At 38.7% G+C, this 18,065-nt stretch overlaps 1 protein-coding gene and 1 long non-coding RNA gene across 5 annotated transcripts in view; both read left to right on the top strand.

The window, feature by feature from the left end:
* The window catches only part of LOC126001558 (uncharacterized), a 998,123-nt gene that overhangs the window by 919,767 nt on the left and 60,291 nt on the right, over positions 1-18,065 (top strand). The window lies entirely within an intron of this gene.
* ERCC8 (ERCC excision repair 8, CSA ubiquitin ligase complex subunit) overlaps positions 1-18,065 on the top strand; it is a 47,954-nt gene that overhangs the window by 1,630 nt on the left and 28,259 nt on the right. Inside the window, exons 2-3 of the mRNA XM_049768799.1 lie at positions 11,498-11,593; positions 17,893-17,994. Of these exons, the coding sequence (XP_049624756.1) occupies positions 11,498-11,593; positions 17,893-17,994 (198 nt within the window). The remainder of the gene's footprint in view (positions 1-11,497; positions 11,594-17,892; positions 17,995-18,065) is intronic.

The raw sequence follows: 18,065 nt of genomic DNA, 5'->3' as shown, positions 1-18,065 counted from the left end.
GGGTCTGTGGAAGGTAGGGGGCTTTTTTCCTGGGCCTCTTCTTAGGCCTTTGGGCTTCGGCCTCTTCACGGAATAAAGAGCTGTTTTCTTCAGAAGCCTGACTGCCTGTTGGCTTTCTTCACCTCAGAACCGCCGACTGAACAGGGTAACAGAAGTATGGTCTGAGCTGGAGGAGAAAGGCCTCATCCTCCATCCCTCCATCAGTCAACCTCTTCAGGGGCTGACTTGCAACAGAAGACACTTTTGAAGAGGGGGTCAGACATTTTAGTTGCTGCCCCAAACTCCAGTTTTCCCCTTCCCATTTCCTTGTTCTCTTTTTCAATTTATTACAATTGAAATTGTATCATCTCTTTACTTTCTTACTAGTATATTATCTTCCTAATCTTTATGGAAAGAGCCACTATATTCCAAGTACCAAAAAGAGGAACTAACATAACTTATGTGATTTGAGGAAGTGATTTGAGGGTTACACCCAGCAATGCTTGGGGGTTACTCCTGATTCTACACCCAGGAACTACTCCTTGAAGGATTAGAGGACAATATGGAATGCTAGGGATTGAACTGGATCAGCCACGTGCAGAGCAAATGCCCTACCCCCTGTACAAACACTTCATTCCCCAATATGTGATTTTTATGTGAGCGTTTATTTTTTCACTGCCACATTTTGATTAACTTGAAGCATGATTGGGATTTGCTTCTGCTGATACTCCCCTATTTCCACTCTCAGTTAAATGGAGAATTGACACTAATTCTTTTTTAGCATAGTCATCAATTCATAAAAACATATAAGATATCTAGAAGGTTTTATTTCAGTGACTGTCACGACTCAAGCAAAATTTATATGTATCAAAATGTGATAATATAGAGCCAGAGAGATAGATCAGCACGCTAAATGCATGGTTGGCATAGAGGAGTCGCAGATTCAATCACCAATACCAATGGTTCCCTAATTTCCACTGTGAGTGACCCAGGAACACAAAGCCTTGAGTAGCTCCTGAGCACCTTTGGGTGTGGTCCCAAAAAACGAAACAAAACAAAAAAAACAAAACAGTTTTTTTCTGTGGCTGGAGAGATTACAGAAGATAGGGCACTTGCCTTGCACAGAGACAACCTAGAGTTCAGTCATCTAGAATTCCAGATAGTCTCCCAAGCACCATCAGAAACAATTCCTGAGTGTAGAGCCAAAAATAACCCCTGTGCATTGCAAGACATGACCCAAAAACAATGAAAGGAAATTCTTTTCAAACAAAAAAACATTTTGTAATATGAATTGCTTCTACCATATCTTACTACCTATATAATTTTATTGAAAATAATTGTGCTTTTTGTAAAGACATCATTATGTTCTTTTCCCTAGTATACACAGAAGTCTTATCACATCAATCACAAAAAGTCTGTCACCTACTAAAGGTCTAAAAAATTGAATTTCTGGTCTTCTAATTTCAAAAAGTTCTTGTTCTAAGGATATAACTATGTATAGATTTGTTTGGTTAATTTTTATCACTCAAATCTATTACGTTATTAATGCACTTGCCTAGCATGCTGCTGTAGCGACAATCTTTATTCAAATCCCAGCACTGCGTGTGCATCCCCAGATATCACTAAATTTGTTCCAAAACACAAACAAAAAATGTTATGGGTGTGTGTGTGTTTGTGTGTGTGTGTGTGTGTGTGTATGTGAGTGTGTGTTCAATCCTTTACAGTGGAAATAAAAAATGAAAACCATTGAACTAACTTGAGAAATTAATCATTTATCTACAAATGGACTTTGAATCCTCTGCTTATACTACTCCAATAATACCATGCACAAGGACTTTTAATCCTCTGACTATACTACTCCAATAATACTGTGTACATTTTTCCCACCAGGTTGTTTTGTTTACCTGTCAGAAGCAATATTTGTCCTTAATTCTGTTAATGCTTATTTTACTTACTCTGATATGTCCTCTTAATGAAATAAGGGTATGTAAAGAATGTTGCTATTCTGAGAAAACTTGATAAGCTGCTTATGAGGTTTGGGAAGATGCTCAAAGGACTGGAATACATGTTTTGAGCACAGGAGATTTGATCCTAGGCACATGGCCTCCTGAACATGAACAGGAGCAGTCCTCAGTCGTCACTAGGGAAAACATCAAAACCAAAACCAAAGAGACCCAAACCTCAAAAGCCAAGACATGACTCACTAACGAAAGAGTTTACCTTATAAGCAGGAGGCTGTGAGTCTGGTCCCCAGTTTTGCAATATCCTGGCAGTTTTGGTTTGTGACTGAGTTTGTGCCTGACAGCTCTGTTATCTGAGATCATTACCCACAAGCAATTTCTGGCTGCACCACAGCCAGTTACATACACATAACTCAGCTAAAAGCTGTGGCTCCCTTCCTCCCCACTCCTCAGTTAGCACTACAGCTAAAAAAGATGTGTGAGCACTGTGGCCAGAAGTGAAACTCCCACGTGTGTGTTATCCTGAGGAGTGCCACAGCTAAATGAGCAAGCACCACAACTAAGTGTGAGTGTGATCCAGGTCATCAGCAGAGGGAAAGGAACAAAACTAAGGAAAATAGTAATGCTCATATTTATTTTATACACTGTAATGTAAAACTTTAGAATCAATAAGAGCTGAAATTATTTCTTTATAAAAGAAAATGTGTAAATCAAATGCAGTTCAGGCACTTTTCAGTGTACATCTTGTAAGTTAAGCACCTTTTCTACATCTTAACTAATTATAGTGCTTTATAAATTTGGTTCAGGTTCCAACATTTATTCTTTTTTTTTTTTTTCAAACAAAATCTCCTGTATTAATTAGTCTCCCATAGAAACATAGTGCATAATTTTACAACAGGCATCAGGTCCTAAACCATCTCTTGTTTCTTTTTTTTTTTTAATTTATTTAAACACCTTAATTACATACATGATTGTGTTTGGGTTTCAGTCATGTAAAGAACACCACCCATCACCAGTGCAACATTCCCATCACCAATGTCCCAAGTCTCCCTCCTCCCCACCCGACCCCCGCCTGTACTTTAAACAGGCTTTCCATTTCCCTCATACATTCTCATTATTAGGACAGTTCAAAATGTAGTTATTTCCCTAACTAAGCTCATCACTATTTGTGGTGAGCTTCCTGAGGTGAGCTGGAACTTCCAGCTCTTTTCTCTTTTGTGTCTGAAAATTATTATTACAAGGGTGTCTTTCATTTTTCTTAAAACCCATAGATGAGTGAGACCATTCTGCGTTTTTCTCTCTCTCTCTGACTTATTTCACTCAGCATAATAGATTCCGTGTACATCCATGTATAGGAAAATTTCATGACTTCATCTCTCCTGACAGCTGCATAATATTCCATTGTGTATATGTACCACAGTTTCTTTAGCCATTCGTCTGTTGAAGGGCCTCTTGGTTGTTTCCAGAGTCTTGCTATGGTAAATAGTGCTGCAATGAATATAGGTGTAAGGAAGGGGTTTTTGTATTGTATTTTTGTGTTCCTAGGGTATATTCCTAGCAGTGGTATAGCTGGATCGTATGGGAGCTCGATTTCCAGTTTTTGGAGGAATCTCCATATCGCTTTCCATAAAGGTTGAACTAGACGGCATTCCCACCAGCAGTGGATAAGAGTTCCTTTCTCTCCACATCCCCGCCAACACTGTTTATTCTCATTCTTTGTGATGTGTGCCATTCTCTGGGGTGTGAGGTGGTATCTCATCATTGTTTTGATTTGCATCTCCCTGATGATTAGTGATGTGGAACATTTTTTCATGTGTCTTTTGGCCATGTGTATTTCTTCTTTGTCAAAGTGTCTGTTCATTTCTTCTCCCCATTTTTTGATGGGGTTAGATGTTTTTTTCTTGTAAAGTTCTGTCAGTGCCTTGTATATTTTGGAGATTAGCCCCTTATCTGATGGGTATTGGGTGAATAGTTTCTCCCACTCAGTGGGTAGCTCTTGTATCCTGGGCACTATTTCCTTTGAGGTGCAGAAGCTTCTCAGCTTAATATATTCCCATCTGTTAATCTCTGCTTTCACTTGCTTGGAGAGTGCAGTTTCCTCCTTGAAGATGCCTGCAATGTCCTGGAGTGTTTTGCCTATGTGCTGTTCTATATATCTTATGGTTTTGGGGTTGATATCGAGGTCTTTAATCCATTTGGATTTTACCTTCGAACATGATGTTAGCTGGGGGTCTAAGTTCAATTTTTGGATTTTACCTTTGAACATGATGTTAGCTGGGGGTCTAAGTTCAATTTTTTGCAAGTGGCTATTCAATTGTGCCAACACCACTTGTTGAAGAGGCTTTCCCTGCTCCATTTAGGATTTCCTGCTCCTTTATCAAAAATTAGGTGATTGTATGTCTGGGGTACATTTTCTGAGTATTCAAGCCTATTCTACTGATCTGAGGACCTGTCCTTATTCCAATACCATGCTGTTTTGATAACTATTGCTTTGTAGTACAGTTTAAAGTTGGGGAAAGTAATTCTCCCATATTCTTTTTCCCAATGATTGCTTTAGCTATTCGAGGGTGTTTATTGTTCGAAATGAATTTCAAAAGTGTCTGATCCACTTCTTTGAAGAATGTCATGGGTATCTTTAGAGGGATGGCATTAAATCTGTATAATGCCTTCGGGAGTATTGCCATTTTGATGATTTTAATCCTGCCAATCCATGAGCAGGGTATGCGTTTCCATTTCCGTGTGTCCTCTCTTATTTCTTGGAGCAGAGTTTTATAGTTTTCCTTGTATAGGTCCTTCACATATTTAGTCAAGTTGATTCTAAGATATTTGAGTTTGTGTGGCACTATTGTGAATGGGGTTGTTTTCTTAATGTCCATTTCATCCTTATTACTATTGGTGTATAGAAAGGCCATTGATTTTTGTGTGTTAATTTTGTCGCCTGCCACCTTGCTGTATGAGTCTATTGTTTCTAGAAACTTTTTGATAGTCTTTAGGGTTTTTTAAGTAGAGTATCATGTCATCTGCAAACAGTGAGAGCTTGACTTCTTCCTTTCCTATCTGGATTCCCTTGATATCCTTTCCTTGCCTAATCGCTATAGCAAGTACTTCCAGTGCTATGTTGAATAGGAGTGGTGAGAGAGGACAGCCTTGTCTTGTGCCAGAATTTAGAGGGAAGGCTTTTAGTTTTTCTCCATTGAGGATAATATTTGCCACTGGCTTGTGGTAGATGGCCTTCACTATATTGAGAAAGGTTCCCTCCATTCCCATCTTGCTGAGAGTTTTGATCAAGAATGGGTGTTGGACCTTATCAAATGCTTTCTCTGCATCTATTGATATGATCATGTGGTTTTTATTTTTCTTGTTATTGATGTTGTGTATGATGTTGATAGATTTACGGATGTTAAACCATCCTTGCATTCCTGGAATGAAACCTACTTGATCGTAGTGGATGATCTTCTTAACGAGGCATTGAATCCTATTTGCCAGGATTTTGTTGAGGATCTTTGCATCTGCATTCATCAGCGATATTGGTCTGTAATTTTCTTTTTTTGTAGCATCTCTGTCTGGTTTAGGTATCAAGGTGATATTGGCTTCATAAAAGCTATTTGGAAGTGTTTCTGCTTGTTCAATTTCATGAAAGAGTCTTGCCAAGATTGGCAGTAGTTCCTCTTGGAAAGTTTGATAGAATTCATTAGTGAATCCATCTGGACCTGGGCTTTTGTTTTTCGGCAGACATTTGATTACTGTTTTAATTTCATCAATGGTGATGGGGGTGTTTAGATATGCTACATCCTCTTCCTTCAACCGTGGAAGATTATAAGAGTCCAAGAATTTATCCATTTTTTCCAGGTTCTCATTTTTAGTGGCGTAGAGTTTTTCAAAGTAGTTTCTGATTACCCTTTTAATCTCTGTCATATCAGTAGTGATCTCTCCTTTTTCATTCCTGATACGAGTTATCAAGTTTCTCTCTCTCTCTCTTTCTTTGTTAGGTTTGCCAGTGGTCTATCAATCTTGTTTATTTTTTCAAAGAAACAACTTCTGCTTTCGTTGATATTTCAGATTGTTTTTTGGGTTTCCACTTCGTTGATTTCTGCTCTCAGCTTTGTTATTTCCTTCTGTCTTCCTAGTCTTGGGTACTTTTTTTGAGCATTTTCTAGTTCTATTAGCTGTGTCATTAAGCTACTCAGGTAAGCTCCTTCTTCCTTCCTGATGTGTGCTTGCAAAGCTATAAATTTTCCTCTCAGTACTGCTTTTGCTGTGTCCCATAAGTTCTGATAGTTTGTGTCTTTATTGTCATTTGTTTCCAGGAACCTTTTGATTTCCTCCTTGATTTCATCTCGGACCCACTGGTTATTGAGCATGAGTCTGTTTAACTTCCAGGTGTTAAAGTGTTTCTTCTGAGTCCCTTTGGAGTTCACAAATAATTTCAGAGCCTTGTGGTCAGTGAAGGTAGTCTGCAAAATTTCTATCCTCTTGATCTTATGGAGGTATGTTTTATGTGCCAGCATGTAGTCTATCCTGGAGAATGTCCCATGTACATTGGAGAAGAATGTGTATCCAGGTTTCTGGGGATGGAGTGTCCTATATATATCCACTAGGCCTCTTTCTTCCATTTCTCTCCTCAGGTCTAGTATATTCTTGTTGGGTTTCAGTCTGGTTGACCTATCCAGTGTTGACAAAGCCGTGTTAAGGTCCCCCACAATTATTGTGTTGTTGTTGATATTATTTTTCAGATTTGTCAACAGTTGTATTAAATATTTTGCTGGCCCCTCATTCGGTGCATATATGTTTAGGAGAGTGAATTCTTCCTGCTCTACGTACCCCTTGATTAATATAAAATGTCCATCTTTGTCCCTTACAACCTTCCTGAGTATAAAGTTTGCATTATCTGATATTAGTATGGCCACTCCAGCTTTTTTATGGGTGTTGTTTGCTTGGATAATTTTTCTCCAGCCTTTTATTTTGAGTCTATGTTTGTTCTGACTATTCAGGTGTGTTTCTTGTAGGCAGCAGAAGGTTGGATTGAGTTTTTTGATCCATTTAGCCACTCTGTGTCTCTTAACTGGTGCATTTAGTCCTTTGACGTTGAGAGAAAGAAGTGTCCTGGGATTTAACGCCATCTTTATTTCAAAATTTGGTGTGTCTTTTGGGTAGTCTTGTCTTAGATTAGGTCTTTCAGTTTTTCTCTTTAGGCTGGTTTTGTGTCTGTGAAGTTTCTGAGCTGTTTTTTGTCTGTGAATCCATGTATTTTTCCGTCAAACCGGAAAGTGAGTTTTGCTGGGTATAGTATTCTGGGTGAAGCATTCATTTCATTCAGTCTTGTCACAATATCCCACCACTGCTTTCTGGCATTGAGTCTTTCTGGTGACAGGTCTGCTGTAAATCTCAGGGAAGCTTGCTTGAACGTGATTTCCCCTTTTGATCTTGCTGTTTTCAGAATTCTGTCTCTATCTGTGGGATTTGTCATTGTGACTAGGATGTGTCATGGGGTGGTTTTTCTGGGGTCCCTTTTGGTTGGTACTCTTCGGGCATGCAGGATTTGATCACATATATTCTTTAGCTCTGGAAGTTTCTCTTTAATGATGTTCTTGACCATTGATTCTTCCTGGAAACTTTCTTCCTGGGTCTCTGGGACTCCAATGATTCTTAAGTTGTTTCTGTTGATCTTATCATAGACTTCTATTTTCATCTGTTCCCATTCTTTGACTAATTTTTCCATTGTCTGCTCATTTGCTTTAATTTTTTTGTCCAATCTCTCCTGCTGTATGGAATTGTTATGTATCTCATCTTCCACAGCACCAAGTCTATTCTCAGCTTCTGATACCCTGTCCCAGAGCTTATCCATTTTGTCATTCACTTCGTTTACTGACTTTTTCAGTCCTGTTAGTTGACATGTTATTTCAGTTTGGAGTTTTGTGATTTCTGCCTTCATATTTTCTTGGTTCTTATTAGTGTTCTGTTCAACTCGATCCATGGTTTCTTGGAGTCCGTTGAGCATCTTCCATATTGCTAGTCTAAAGTCCTTATCTGAGAGGTTGATTAGTTGGTTGGTCATTATCTGGTCCTCAGAATTGTCATCTTCATTCTCTATGTCTGATGCTGGCCTGCGTTGTTTCCCCATTGTCACACTTGTATTGTGGGTTTTTCTACGTGTTGTGGTGGTATTCATTGTCTATTTGATGCAGGCAGCACACTCCTCTGGCTCCTCCCTTTCTGGATGGGCTGACTTGCCTCTAAGGGAGGGGAGTCCTCCGTGGATGAAGCCTCACACTGGGTCAAATCTTAGGCCCGAGCATGCAACAGAGAAGACAGTCCAGAGAGAAATGTTTGCTTCTGTGATATAGCTCTGTTCTTAGTGTAATTTTTCCTTCTTGTTGCAATGGTGTTCTTTCCTTAGAAAGAGTGCACGGCCGCGTAGCGAAGCTGAGCGGCCATGCTCTGCTGGAGCCTCTTTCTGCCCCACTCGCAAGAGTTTCACGCAAGAGGACAGTAGACAGACATATACAGGTCAAACTCACAGTTTTTCACAGTTGGGCCCCACTGGGCCGGTGTACTTTCATGGATTTTCCCCGCCTGGTGTCACACACAGGGATCCAGCTTTTGCAAAGTCTTGCCGGTTTTCCCCAACATTTATTCTTTAAATTTCCAGTTTCAAAAAATAACTCTGAAAACTTGTAATGTGAAGTTATTTGCTAACATCTGGGACATCATCAGCCTTTTCATTATAACGTTTCTCATTTGTATCAATTTGTTCTCCTTCATTGCCTGACTTGGCTTGCAAATATATAGTTTTTTAAAGGCACCACTGACATTTTCAGCGTCAGCTATTTCTTTTCTTTTTTTTTTTTTTTTTTGGTTTTTTGGGCCCCACCCATTTGATGCTCAGGGCCTACTCCTGGCTAAGAGCTCAGAAATTGCCCCTGGCTTGAGGGGACCATATGGGATGCTGGGGGAATCAAACCGCGGTCCTTCCTTGGCTAGTGCTTGCAAGGCAGACACCTTACCTCTAGCGCCACCTCACCGGCCTCAGCTATTTCTTTATAATTCCATTTACATCCTATTTGAGTTTCACTTTCAGTATATAAATTTGCATTTCTGAGATGCAGTTTTGTTTTTACTAGCTAATTTCCTTTATAGTTATCCATTTATGTAAGGTTTCTTGTGAGTTTATCTTGGGACATGGTGGAAACAAAACTAGACACTTTACTGATTATGAGCTGAATAACAAGTGCATAGCAATCAATCAGCTCAAAGTTTTGAAAGAAGACATATAAATGGGTCACTGATATGATGTGCATGATATTTTCATAGTGATTTTTAGACTGAAAAGCTTAGTGCTTTATGCTGTTACATAGTAACTGAAATTTAGACCACTTCTTCAAAACTCATATCATTTAACCGATAGTTATTGAAAGTCATGCACATTACTCTTCAAAGTAAATTCTGCTTAGCTATTTAAATCAAACATTTAAATGTTTAAAGTAGCACTTTCGCTTGTTTGTTTTTGGATCACACCAGGCAGCCCACAGGGGTTACTCCTGGCTTTGTGCTCAGAAGTCGCTCCTGACAGGCACAAGGGACCATATGGGATGTCTGGATTCGAACCACAGTCTATCCTGGATCAACTGTGCGAAAGGCAAATGCCCCACAGCTGTAATATCTCTCCCACCCCTGTGGTAGCACTTCTTTTTTTTTAAATAGATTACCCAGGGCTGGAGAGATAGCACAGCAGTTGGGCATTTGCCTTGCATGTGGCAGCCTGCATGGACCTGTATGTTTTTTTAAATAATGTATTTTGGGGGGCTTTGGGCTATACCCAGAGGTGCTCAGGGATCACTTCTAGCAGTACTTGAGAGGCCATGGGGTGCTGTGGATTGAACCTGGGCCAGCTGCATGCACGGCAAATACCTTCCCCACTGTACACTCTCTCTATCCCAATTATTATTTTTTAGTTCAGTTATTTTCGAAACATTGTTTTGAGAGGAGTTTTGAGTAGGAAAGGTGTTTGCCTTGCATGTGTCCGACCTGGATTTGATCCCCATCTACTCATATGGCTCCACGAGAACTGCCAGGAGTGATCCCTGTGCACTGTCTGGTGAGGCTTTCCCACAAAAAAAATGGATTTGAGGGCCAAAGTGGAAATGCAGGGGTCTAGCAACTTGCCTTGCATATGGCTAACCCTGGTTTCTTCATCCCAGCATTGCTGGTGCTGTTTCACGAACTTTTAAAGAGAAACAGTTTTCTAAAACCTTGCATACTGACTGGAAGTGGTTGGTTAAGAGTTCCATGACACCATGATTTTTTTCCTTCCCTTTATTTTTTTGGACACCATGATTTTTTTCCTTTCCCTAATTTCTTTTGGGTTATTTATTGTATGACATTTTGATTTATTTGATTCAAATAATGGCTATCATTTTTATGGTTGTTTTTAGCAATATAAAACATTAATTTTATTTAAAAATTAATTATTTAAAATTAATTTATGGACATTGATATATAAACTTAATCATCCTTTCTTCTCCACTGTTTATGTTCTTGCCTTATCTATCTGTTTATTTATTTTGGTATTTTGGCCACATCCAGTGATGCTCAGGGCTTACTCCTAGCTGTGTGTTCACGAATTACTCCTGGCAGTGGTCAGGGGACCATATGGGATGCCAGGGACCGAACTTGGGTTGGTCGCATGTAAGGCAAGCACCCTACCCTCTATACTATAGCTTCAACCCCAAATTCATTTTACATTTTTATCTAAGTTATAGGAAACAGTTAATGGGATTTGGGGGCATGAGAAGGGACTTCAGGAATTAAAAATAAATAAACATTGTAATGTAAGATTTTTTCCACTAGATGTCCTCAGTTGACCTTAAATTTCTAGATTTTAACTGAAATTTTTATTCTCTAAATATAAGAGGCAAAGATCTTTTTATTGAACAAAATTTGCTTAGAAACCTATTTAGAAAGTGGAAAGAAAGAAAAGAAATACATGTTTGAGAACATGGGCTTCTCCAGAATGTAAAAAAGCAAAACTACCTAGTGAATAGTGACTAGCAGTAAGATGTGTCCAAAGAAGAACTTGAGCTTGAAGAACTAACCTTCCTAAATATCTTAATAAAAATGAAATAAATTTTTTAAATAGTTTGAAATGATGTTTCAGGTGAAAGTCTGCCAATGTAATTATTCTTGTTATCATTGTTATTATAATTGTTTTGGGTTTTTTTGGACCATACCCTGCATTGCTGAGGGCTTCCTCCTACCTCTACACTGAGGAATCATTCTAGGGATGCTTAGGATCATATAGGGTGCCCAGGATGTAACCAAGGTTGGACACGTGCAGGACAAGTGCCTTAACACCTGTAGTAGGTCTCTAGTCAATTGTTGATTTTTTTTTCCCTAAAAATCTTTGGATATGTGGTAGAAAGAAGATGGATCATAATTTGTAATTAACTTCCCTCTGTATGTTATCTGGATAAAATAAGGATGTATAAATATTAAATTGCCTTCTTATTTAGTTTTTTTCTTTCTTTTCTCTCCTCTTTGTTTTATACATTTTCATAAAGGGTTTTGGGACTGGAGTTAAATAAAGACAGAGATGTTGAAAGGATCCATAGCTGTGGAGTTAACACCCTTGATATCGAGCCTGTTGAAGGGAGATAGTAAGTATCTGACATTTATAACATCATTTTTCTTTTCAAGTGAAATGCAGTAAAATCTTGATTTCAGATTAATTATGCAAGTTTGTAAAAATTAATAAAAATTACTAAATCATAACATTTTTAATCTGGTATTACTTCATATAGATTTCAAATAAAGCTATAGTCATTCTTTTCAGTGTATAATACTTTTAATTGCTTTAAAGATTAGTTGCTAATCTCAAGTCCAATGAGTAGCCAACTACAAAAACTAAAAGTGTACTTTGGAGAATTGGTTTGAAGCAAATCAGATTTGTATTTGACTTCCTCCTAACTTTATTACCATTTATCAGCTGTGGTGCACTTAACTAGCTTTTCTAATTCTTATTGTTTTGGCTATATATGTGAATAGTAGGAGCTAATTAATAAGTTTGTTATGAATTAAAGCTGAGATAAATACCAAGATTATCATAAAAGTTGACATAAATACTAAGTACCACTGCAATTCATCAGAAGCATCCCCTGTACTTTTATTTTTGTCTTTGTTTTTGGTCCACACCCTACCTGGCTAAGGGGTCATTCCTGGCTCTGTGTTCGGGACCAGATGATGCCGGGATCAAACCTGGGTTGGCTGCATGCAAGGCAATGGCCTACCCTCTGTACTATTGCTTTGGCCCCATCTTTTATACTTTTTTTTTATCTTTTCATCAATTTTCCACTCATTAGTTGAAGTGCTTTGAAAAATTTGAACATGCCATCTGCTTACTTAGAGCTCACTTTGACCTAGAGCTCATTTTGACCTCACATTACTCTTATGAGAAAGTTCAAGAGCCAGAGTGATATTACAACAGGCAGGGTGCTTGTCTTGCATGCAGCCTACCTGGATTAAATGCCCAGGATTCCATATGAACCCCTGAGCATAGAGCCAGAACTAAGTCCTGAACACTGCTGGGAATGGCAAAAAAAAAAAAAAAAAAAATTCAAAATCTTTCGCATGGTTTTATAATTAAAATAAGTATAAAGGTTTTGTTTTCTGTTTTGTTTTGGTTTTTGGGTCACATCCGGCAGTGCTCAGGGATTACTCCTGGCTCCCTGCTCAGAAATTGCTCCTGGCAGGCTTGGGGGACCATATGGGATGCTGGCATTTGAACCAATGACCTTCTGCATGAAAGGCAAATGCCTTACCTCCATGTTATCTCTCCGGCCCCAAAATAAGTATAAAGTTAACTAAAGTGTTTGTCTTGTCAGGCTATGTTTAGCATTTGATCCAGAACTTAGATACATATTATAATGAAATATTTTATTGTATTTAGATTTACCTTAAAATGAGCCATGATATGTTTTAAATAATCTCTTTTTTTTAATTGTTTTATTTGTATTTGGTCCCTTTCTGCGGTGCTTAGGACTTACTCCTGCTTCTGCACTTACCGTATTTGCCGGCGTATAGACTGGGCGTATAAGACTGGGCATATAAGACGACCCCCTAATTTTGCAGTTAAAACATAGGTTTAGGCCTGTATTCGCTGTATCAGACAGAACGTTCCTGTGCTGCAGCTGTATGTACCACAGTGAGCCAATCACAACAAGCAACGGTTCAAAGGTTATACTGTAATAGACTTCCTCTCTGACTCTGGCCAATCTGAGCAGACTTTTGACAGTGTAGATTCGGGTCCAGAACATTGTCTAATTTGCATGCATAAAAAACTTGCTTGGATTGGCTGAGTTAGAGAGGTGGTCCAAGCAGCCTTGCAGTGATTGGTGCAGGATTGAGTTGGAAAATTTGTTTTGTGGCAATATTCAGACAATTTTCGTTTAGCGGCATATTGAAACATTTTTTGGGATATACTCGGTGTATAAGACGACTCCCGATTTCGGTTGACTTTTTTTTTCTTTCAAAACTTGTCTTATATGCCGGAAATATGGTATGTATCACTCTTGGCAGGCTCCTGAGACCAGATGTGATGCCAGGAATTGAATCCCGATCAGCTTCATACAAATCAAATTTCCTGTTCTCCAAACTCTCTTCCCCATGAATTCCATTTATTAGTTCCAGCTACTCATCTTCTAGTATATGGCCCCATTTGCTACTATAAGAGAAATAGGTAGTAATAAAATTCTCATTTCAGCACTTGGCAAAATCTAAAAGATGTTTGGTGATCATTCTTTTTTTTTTTTTTTTTTTTTTTTTTGTCTGACCTTTTCTAGCTTTTGATATAATACATCCTTATCCATATCAGTCATGGAGCTTTTTTTGTGTTTGTTTGTTTGTTTTGGGGCCACACTCAGTGACTCTCGGGTTATTCCTGGCTATGCACTCAGAAATTGCTTTTGGCTCGGGGGACCGAACCACAGTATGTCCTAGGTCAGCTGTGTGCAAGGCAAACGTCCTACCAATGCTCCGGCCCCATGGAGCATTTTCTTATAAAATAATGCAGATAGGGAGGATATTAGCTCACCAATAGTGTATGAGATTGGATCCCCAATACTGTAAAAAAATTAATAAAGCAGGGGCCAGAGCGATAGCACAGTTGTAGGGCATTTGCCTTGCATGCAGCCAATCCCCGATGGACTTTGGTTTGATTCCTGGCATCCCATATGGTTCCTTGAGCCTGCCAGGAGTGATTTCTAAGCACAGAATCAAGAGTAACTTCAGAGCACCACCGGGTATGTGACCCTAAATAAATAAATAACAGTTTAGATATGAGCAACAAAGGAAAGCTGATTTCTTTTGGTCTTGATTACTCATAGAACAAGTATTTAATATTCCAGTTAGCCACTTGAGATGGTGATTACTTTTTCTATCAAATACATATCTAAAGTACACTGCTAGTTAGGAGAGTCAGTGGGAAATGTAAGAAATTAGAAATTATATATGCATAAAATATGTGTAACAATTATAGGGCAAGAGACATCTTTACAGAGAAAAGAGAGAAAGGCCAATGTTCACAATAGTGACTTTCTTTCTACTTTGTTGCATGACAAAAATTTAAAGCTATTTTGTTTTAGCTAAGATTTGTTATTTTTCATTAAACTTTGTGTTTTTAATTTATGGCAGCAAAGAGAAATGAAAAGCAAAATGTATGTGTTATAGAAAATTAAATATTGATTTTCTTTCCTCACATACAAGCTGCTCAAAATACTTAATATCTACCACTGTGAAATCTGTACTAATAACACCAGAATGGAATCTAGACTATTGAAATCTAGTAAAGGAGAATTTCTTGCCAAAGCTGAGAGTTATTTTAAGAATTCTCTCTGGAGGCTAGGGAGACTCGCACAGTGGACACATGCTTTGTCTGAGGCAGCCATCAAAATTCCATCCCCTGGCACCATATAGTCTATACCCCTGGGTGGGCCTTCCAAGAAAATTTTGCACTACTACACAAATTACGTTTGCTCATCACTGAAGTGTGCAGGATAGGTGCCAGTTCACCAGTATGCAAAAGTTGAGGAATGCCACTCTAGTTCTTCTAGAGTCCACAAGGATGGGAGCCATTGGGTTCTATAATCTCTCTAGCAAATCAACTAAAGGCCCCTTTCAGGACAGAGCTCTACAACTCAGGTGTTCCTATGGTGCCAAGGATAAAATCTGGACCTCCTGCATGCAAAAGAATAGGATTAAGGTCAATATCCATGAAAATTATAAAAACAGTAATTAACATAATACCCTTATGACTAATAAAATAATGTCCAAAATTATGCTTACAGACTTGATGGCAAATCTAACCTAATTTTTTTTCGGGCCACACCCATTTGGTGCTCAGGGGTTATTCCTGGCTAAGCGCTCAGAAATTGCCCCTGGCTTGGGGGGACCATATGGGACACCGGGGGATCGAACTGTGGTCCTGATCCTTGAATAGCGCTTGCAAGGCAGACACCTTACCTCTAGCGCCACCTCGCCGGCCCCTAACCTAATATTTTTTTAAAAATTTAAATATCAGCACAGGTCCGGAGAGATAGCACAGCGGCATTTGCCTTGCAAGCAGCCGATCCAGGACCAAAGGTGGTTGGTTCGAATCCCGGTGTCCCGTATGGTCCCCCGTGCCTGCCAGGAGCTATTTCTGAGCAGACAGCCAGGAGTAACCCCTGAGCACCGCCGGGTGTGGCCCAAAAACCAAAAAAATAAAGAAAGAAAATCAGCACATGTACTTCCTGAGCTCTTGAACATGGTGCCCAAGCACATGGTGTCCACATCTCCCCCTCTTCAGATGTGAACTTTCCTACTTTCTTACTGAGTTGTGTTCTGGGACTCTCTCTATCTTTTAGAGAAGCCTGCATTCTCTCTTGAACATGTTATTCTCTCCCTATCTTATCTTCTCTTTTCCCAAAGCCTGCTTTTACTTAAAAAGACAAAACAAAAAAACCTAAAAGTCTGGTCGGAGAGATAGCATAGAGGTAAGGCATTTGCCTTTCATGCAGCAGGATGGTGGTTCGAATCCCAGCATCCCATATGGTCCCCTGTGCCTGCCAGGGGCTATTTCTGAGCATAGAGCCAGGAGTAACCCCTGTGCGCTGCCGGGTGTGACCCAAAAACCAAAAACAACAACAACAACAACAAAACCCCTAAAAGTCATTTTTAAAAGATAACAGTATACAAAAGTAACAAATTGGAATTAGAAATTTTAGGAATGAAGCCGGAGAGATAGCACGGAGGTAAGGCGTTTGCCTTGCAATCAGAAGGTCAGTGATTTGAATCCCTGCATCCCATATGGTCCCATGAGCCTGCCAGGAGCAATTTCTGAGCATAGAGCCAAGAGTAACCCCTGAGTGCTGCCGGGTGTGACCCAAAAACCAAAAAAAAAGAAATTTTAGAAATGAGAAATTGATGACCAAACCCAAGAAAGAGTTAGAAATAAAAGTGCTTCAGAAATGAAGACAAAATGCCAGAGATAGTACAACTGGTAAGGCACATGCCTTGTACATGACACGAGCACTATAATTGAGTATTTCCCTGCAAACACTACAACCAAGGAAGTACCACAAACAAGAGAGCAGCCCCTGCTCATTGTAACAATAAAAGGAAGGGTAGGGGAAAGTTTAAAGAAAAAAAAAATTAAGAGTTGGGTAAGAAAAAAAATTCAAGAGATAGGGGGATATGTAGAAAATAGGATAAGATCAACTATTCATATAATAGAAGCTCCTAGAGATGAAACCCAGAAGAAGAGAGCAGAATATCAAAACTGTAGTCCAAGAAAACTTTGTTAGAATATATTTGTTCTGAAATTACATATAAGCAAAAGAAAATCACGTTATAGCCAGGCTTTGATTTTGGGTGTTAGGCCCAAATAAATAAAGTTTCTTATCTAAGATGATCAAGGGAATTAAGTGTAAGTCAAGGATTTTCTATCCAACCATATTTATATACAGATACAAAAAGGACAAATTGTCAACAACATACAAGAATTTAGAAAATATATTCTTATTAACCCTTTGTAAGGAATTTGCCAGAAAAATAAGAAAAGAACTGAATGAAGAGCAACAGCATAAATATTGATAATGGGCAATAGTATTAGTGAATAGCAATATTTCATAAAGGTATACAAATCTGAATCAATCACTCCCTTATTATATTAATTCTGGGAAGACAGGAATGATATCTGTCCTTTCACAAGTGTAATAGCAGATAAGCCCATGATAGTGTATTTGCTCACAGCAGAATAAATTTAATTATAAGAGAAGCAAAATCTAACATTTTATGGATCCCCTGCTCCTTGGCAGGCAGTGTAAAGGATATTTTACATATAGCATTTATCTTTTCTTTAATTTTGGTTAAGCTGAAATCATAAATTTTTAAAGTGTAAATAGGTGAAATAACTTTCCCAGGCTCAGACAGCTAACATCTGTCATAGCTGGTCTCATTCTTTTCTTTCTTTTTTTTTTTTTGGTTTTTGGTCCACACCCGGTAACGCTCAGGGGTTACTCCTGGCTATGCGCTCAGAAGTTGCTCCTGGCTTGGGGGACCATATGGGACACCGGGGGATCGAACCGCGGTCCGTCCAAGGCTAGCGCAGGCAAGGCAGGCACCTTACCTTTAGCGCCACCGCCCGGCCCCCTCATTCTTTTCTTTTAACACAATTTATAATTAGGACATTTAACATTTAAGGTGTAATTCCACCTGATTTCTACAGTTTTTTTTGTAATTATGAAAGTAAATTTTAAATATTCTCAGATTGACTAAATTCATTTAGAAAAAATTTTGAAGTCTTAGTAGATTTACTTTGTGTATGTAGGCATAATTGGGTTTTTATAGATGTGTCATGTTCAATAATTATAAATAATTAGATTATATGAGATGACAAATTAATGTGAACTTTTTTATTTAGTATGTTATCAGGTGGTTCAGATGGTGTGATTGTACTTTATGACCTTGAGAACTCCAGCAGACAGCCTTATTACACGTGTAAAGCAGTGTGTTCCATTGGCAGGTACGTATTAAAAATGTAACTTAGAGGGGCCAGAGCGACAGCACAGTGGTAAAGGCATTTGCTTTGCACAT

Source organism: Suncus etruscus, chromosome 2, assembly GCF_024139225.1.
Source record: "Suncus etruscus isolate mSunEtr1 chromosome 2, mSunEtr1.pri.cur, whole genome shotgun sequence".
NCBI lineage: Eukaryota > Metazoa > Chordata > Mammalia > Eulipotyphla > Soricidae > Suncus > Suncus etruscus.
This window is presented reverse-complemented; position numbering and strand designations above follow the sequence as displayed.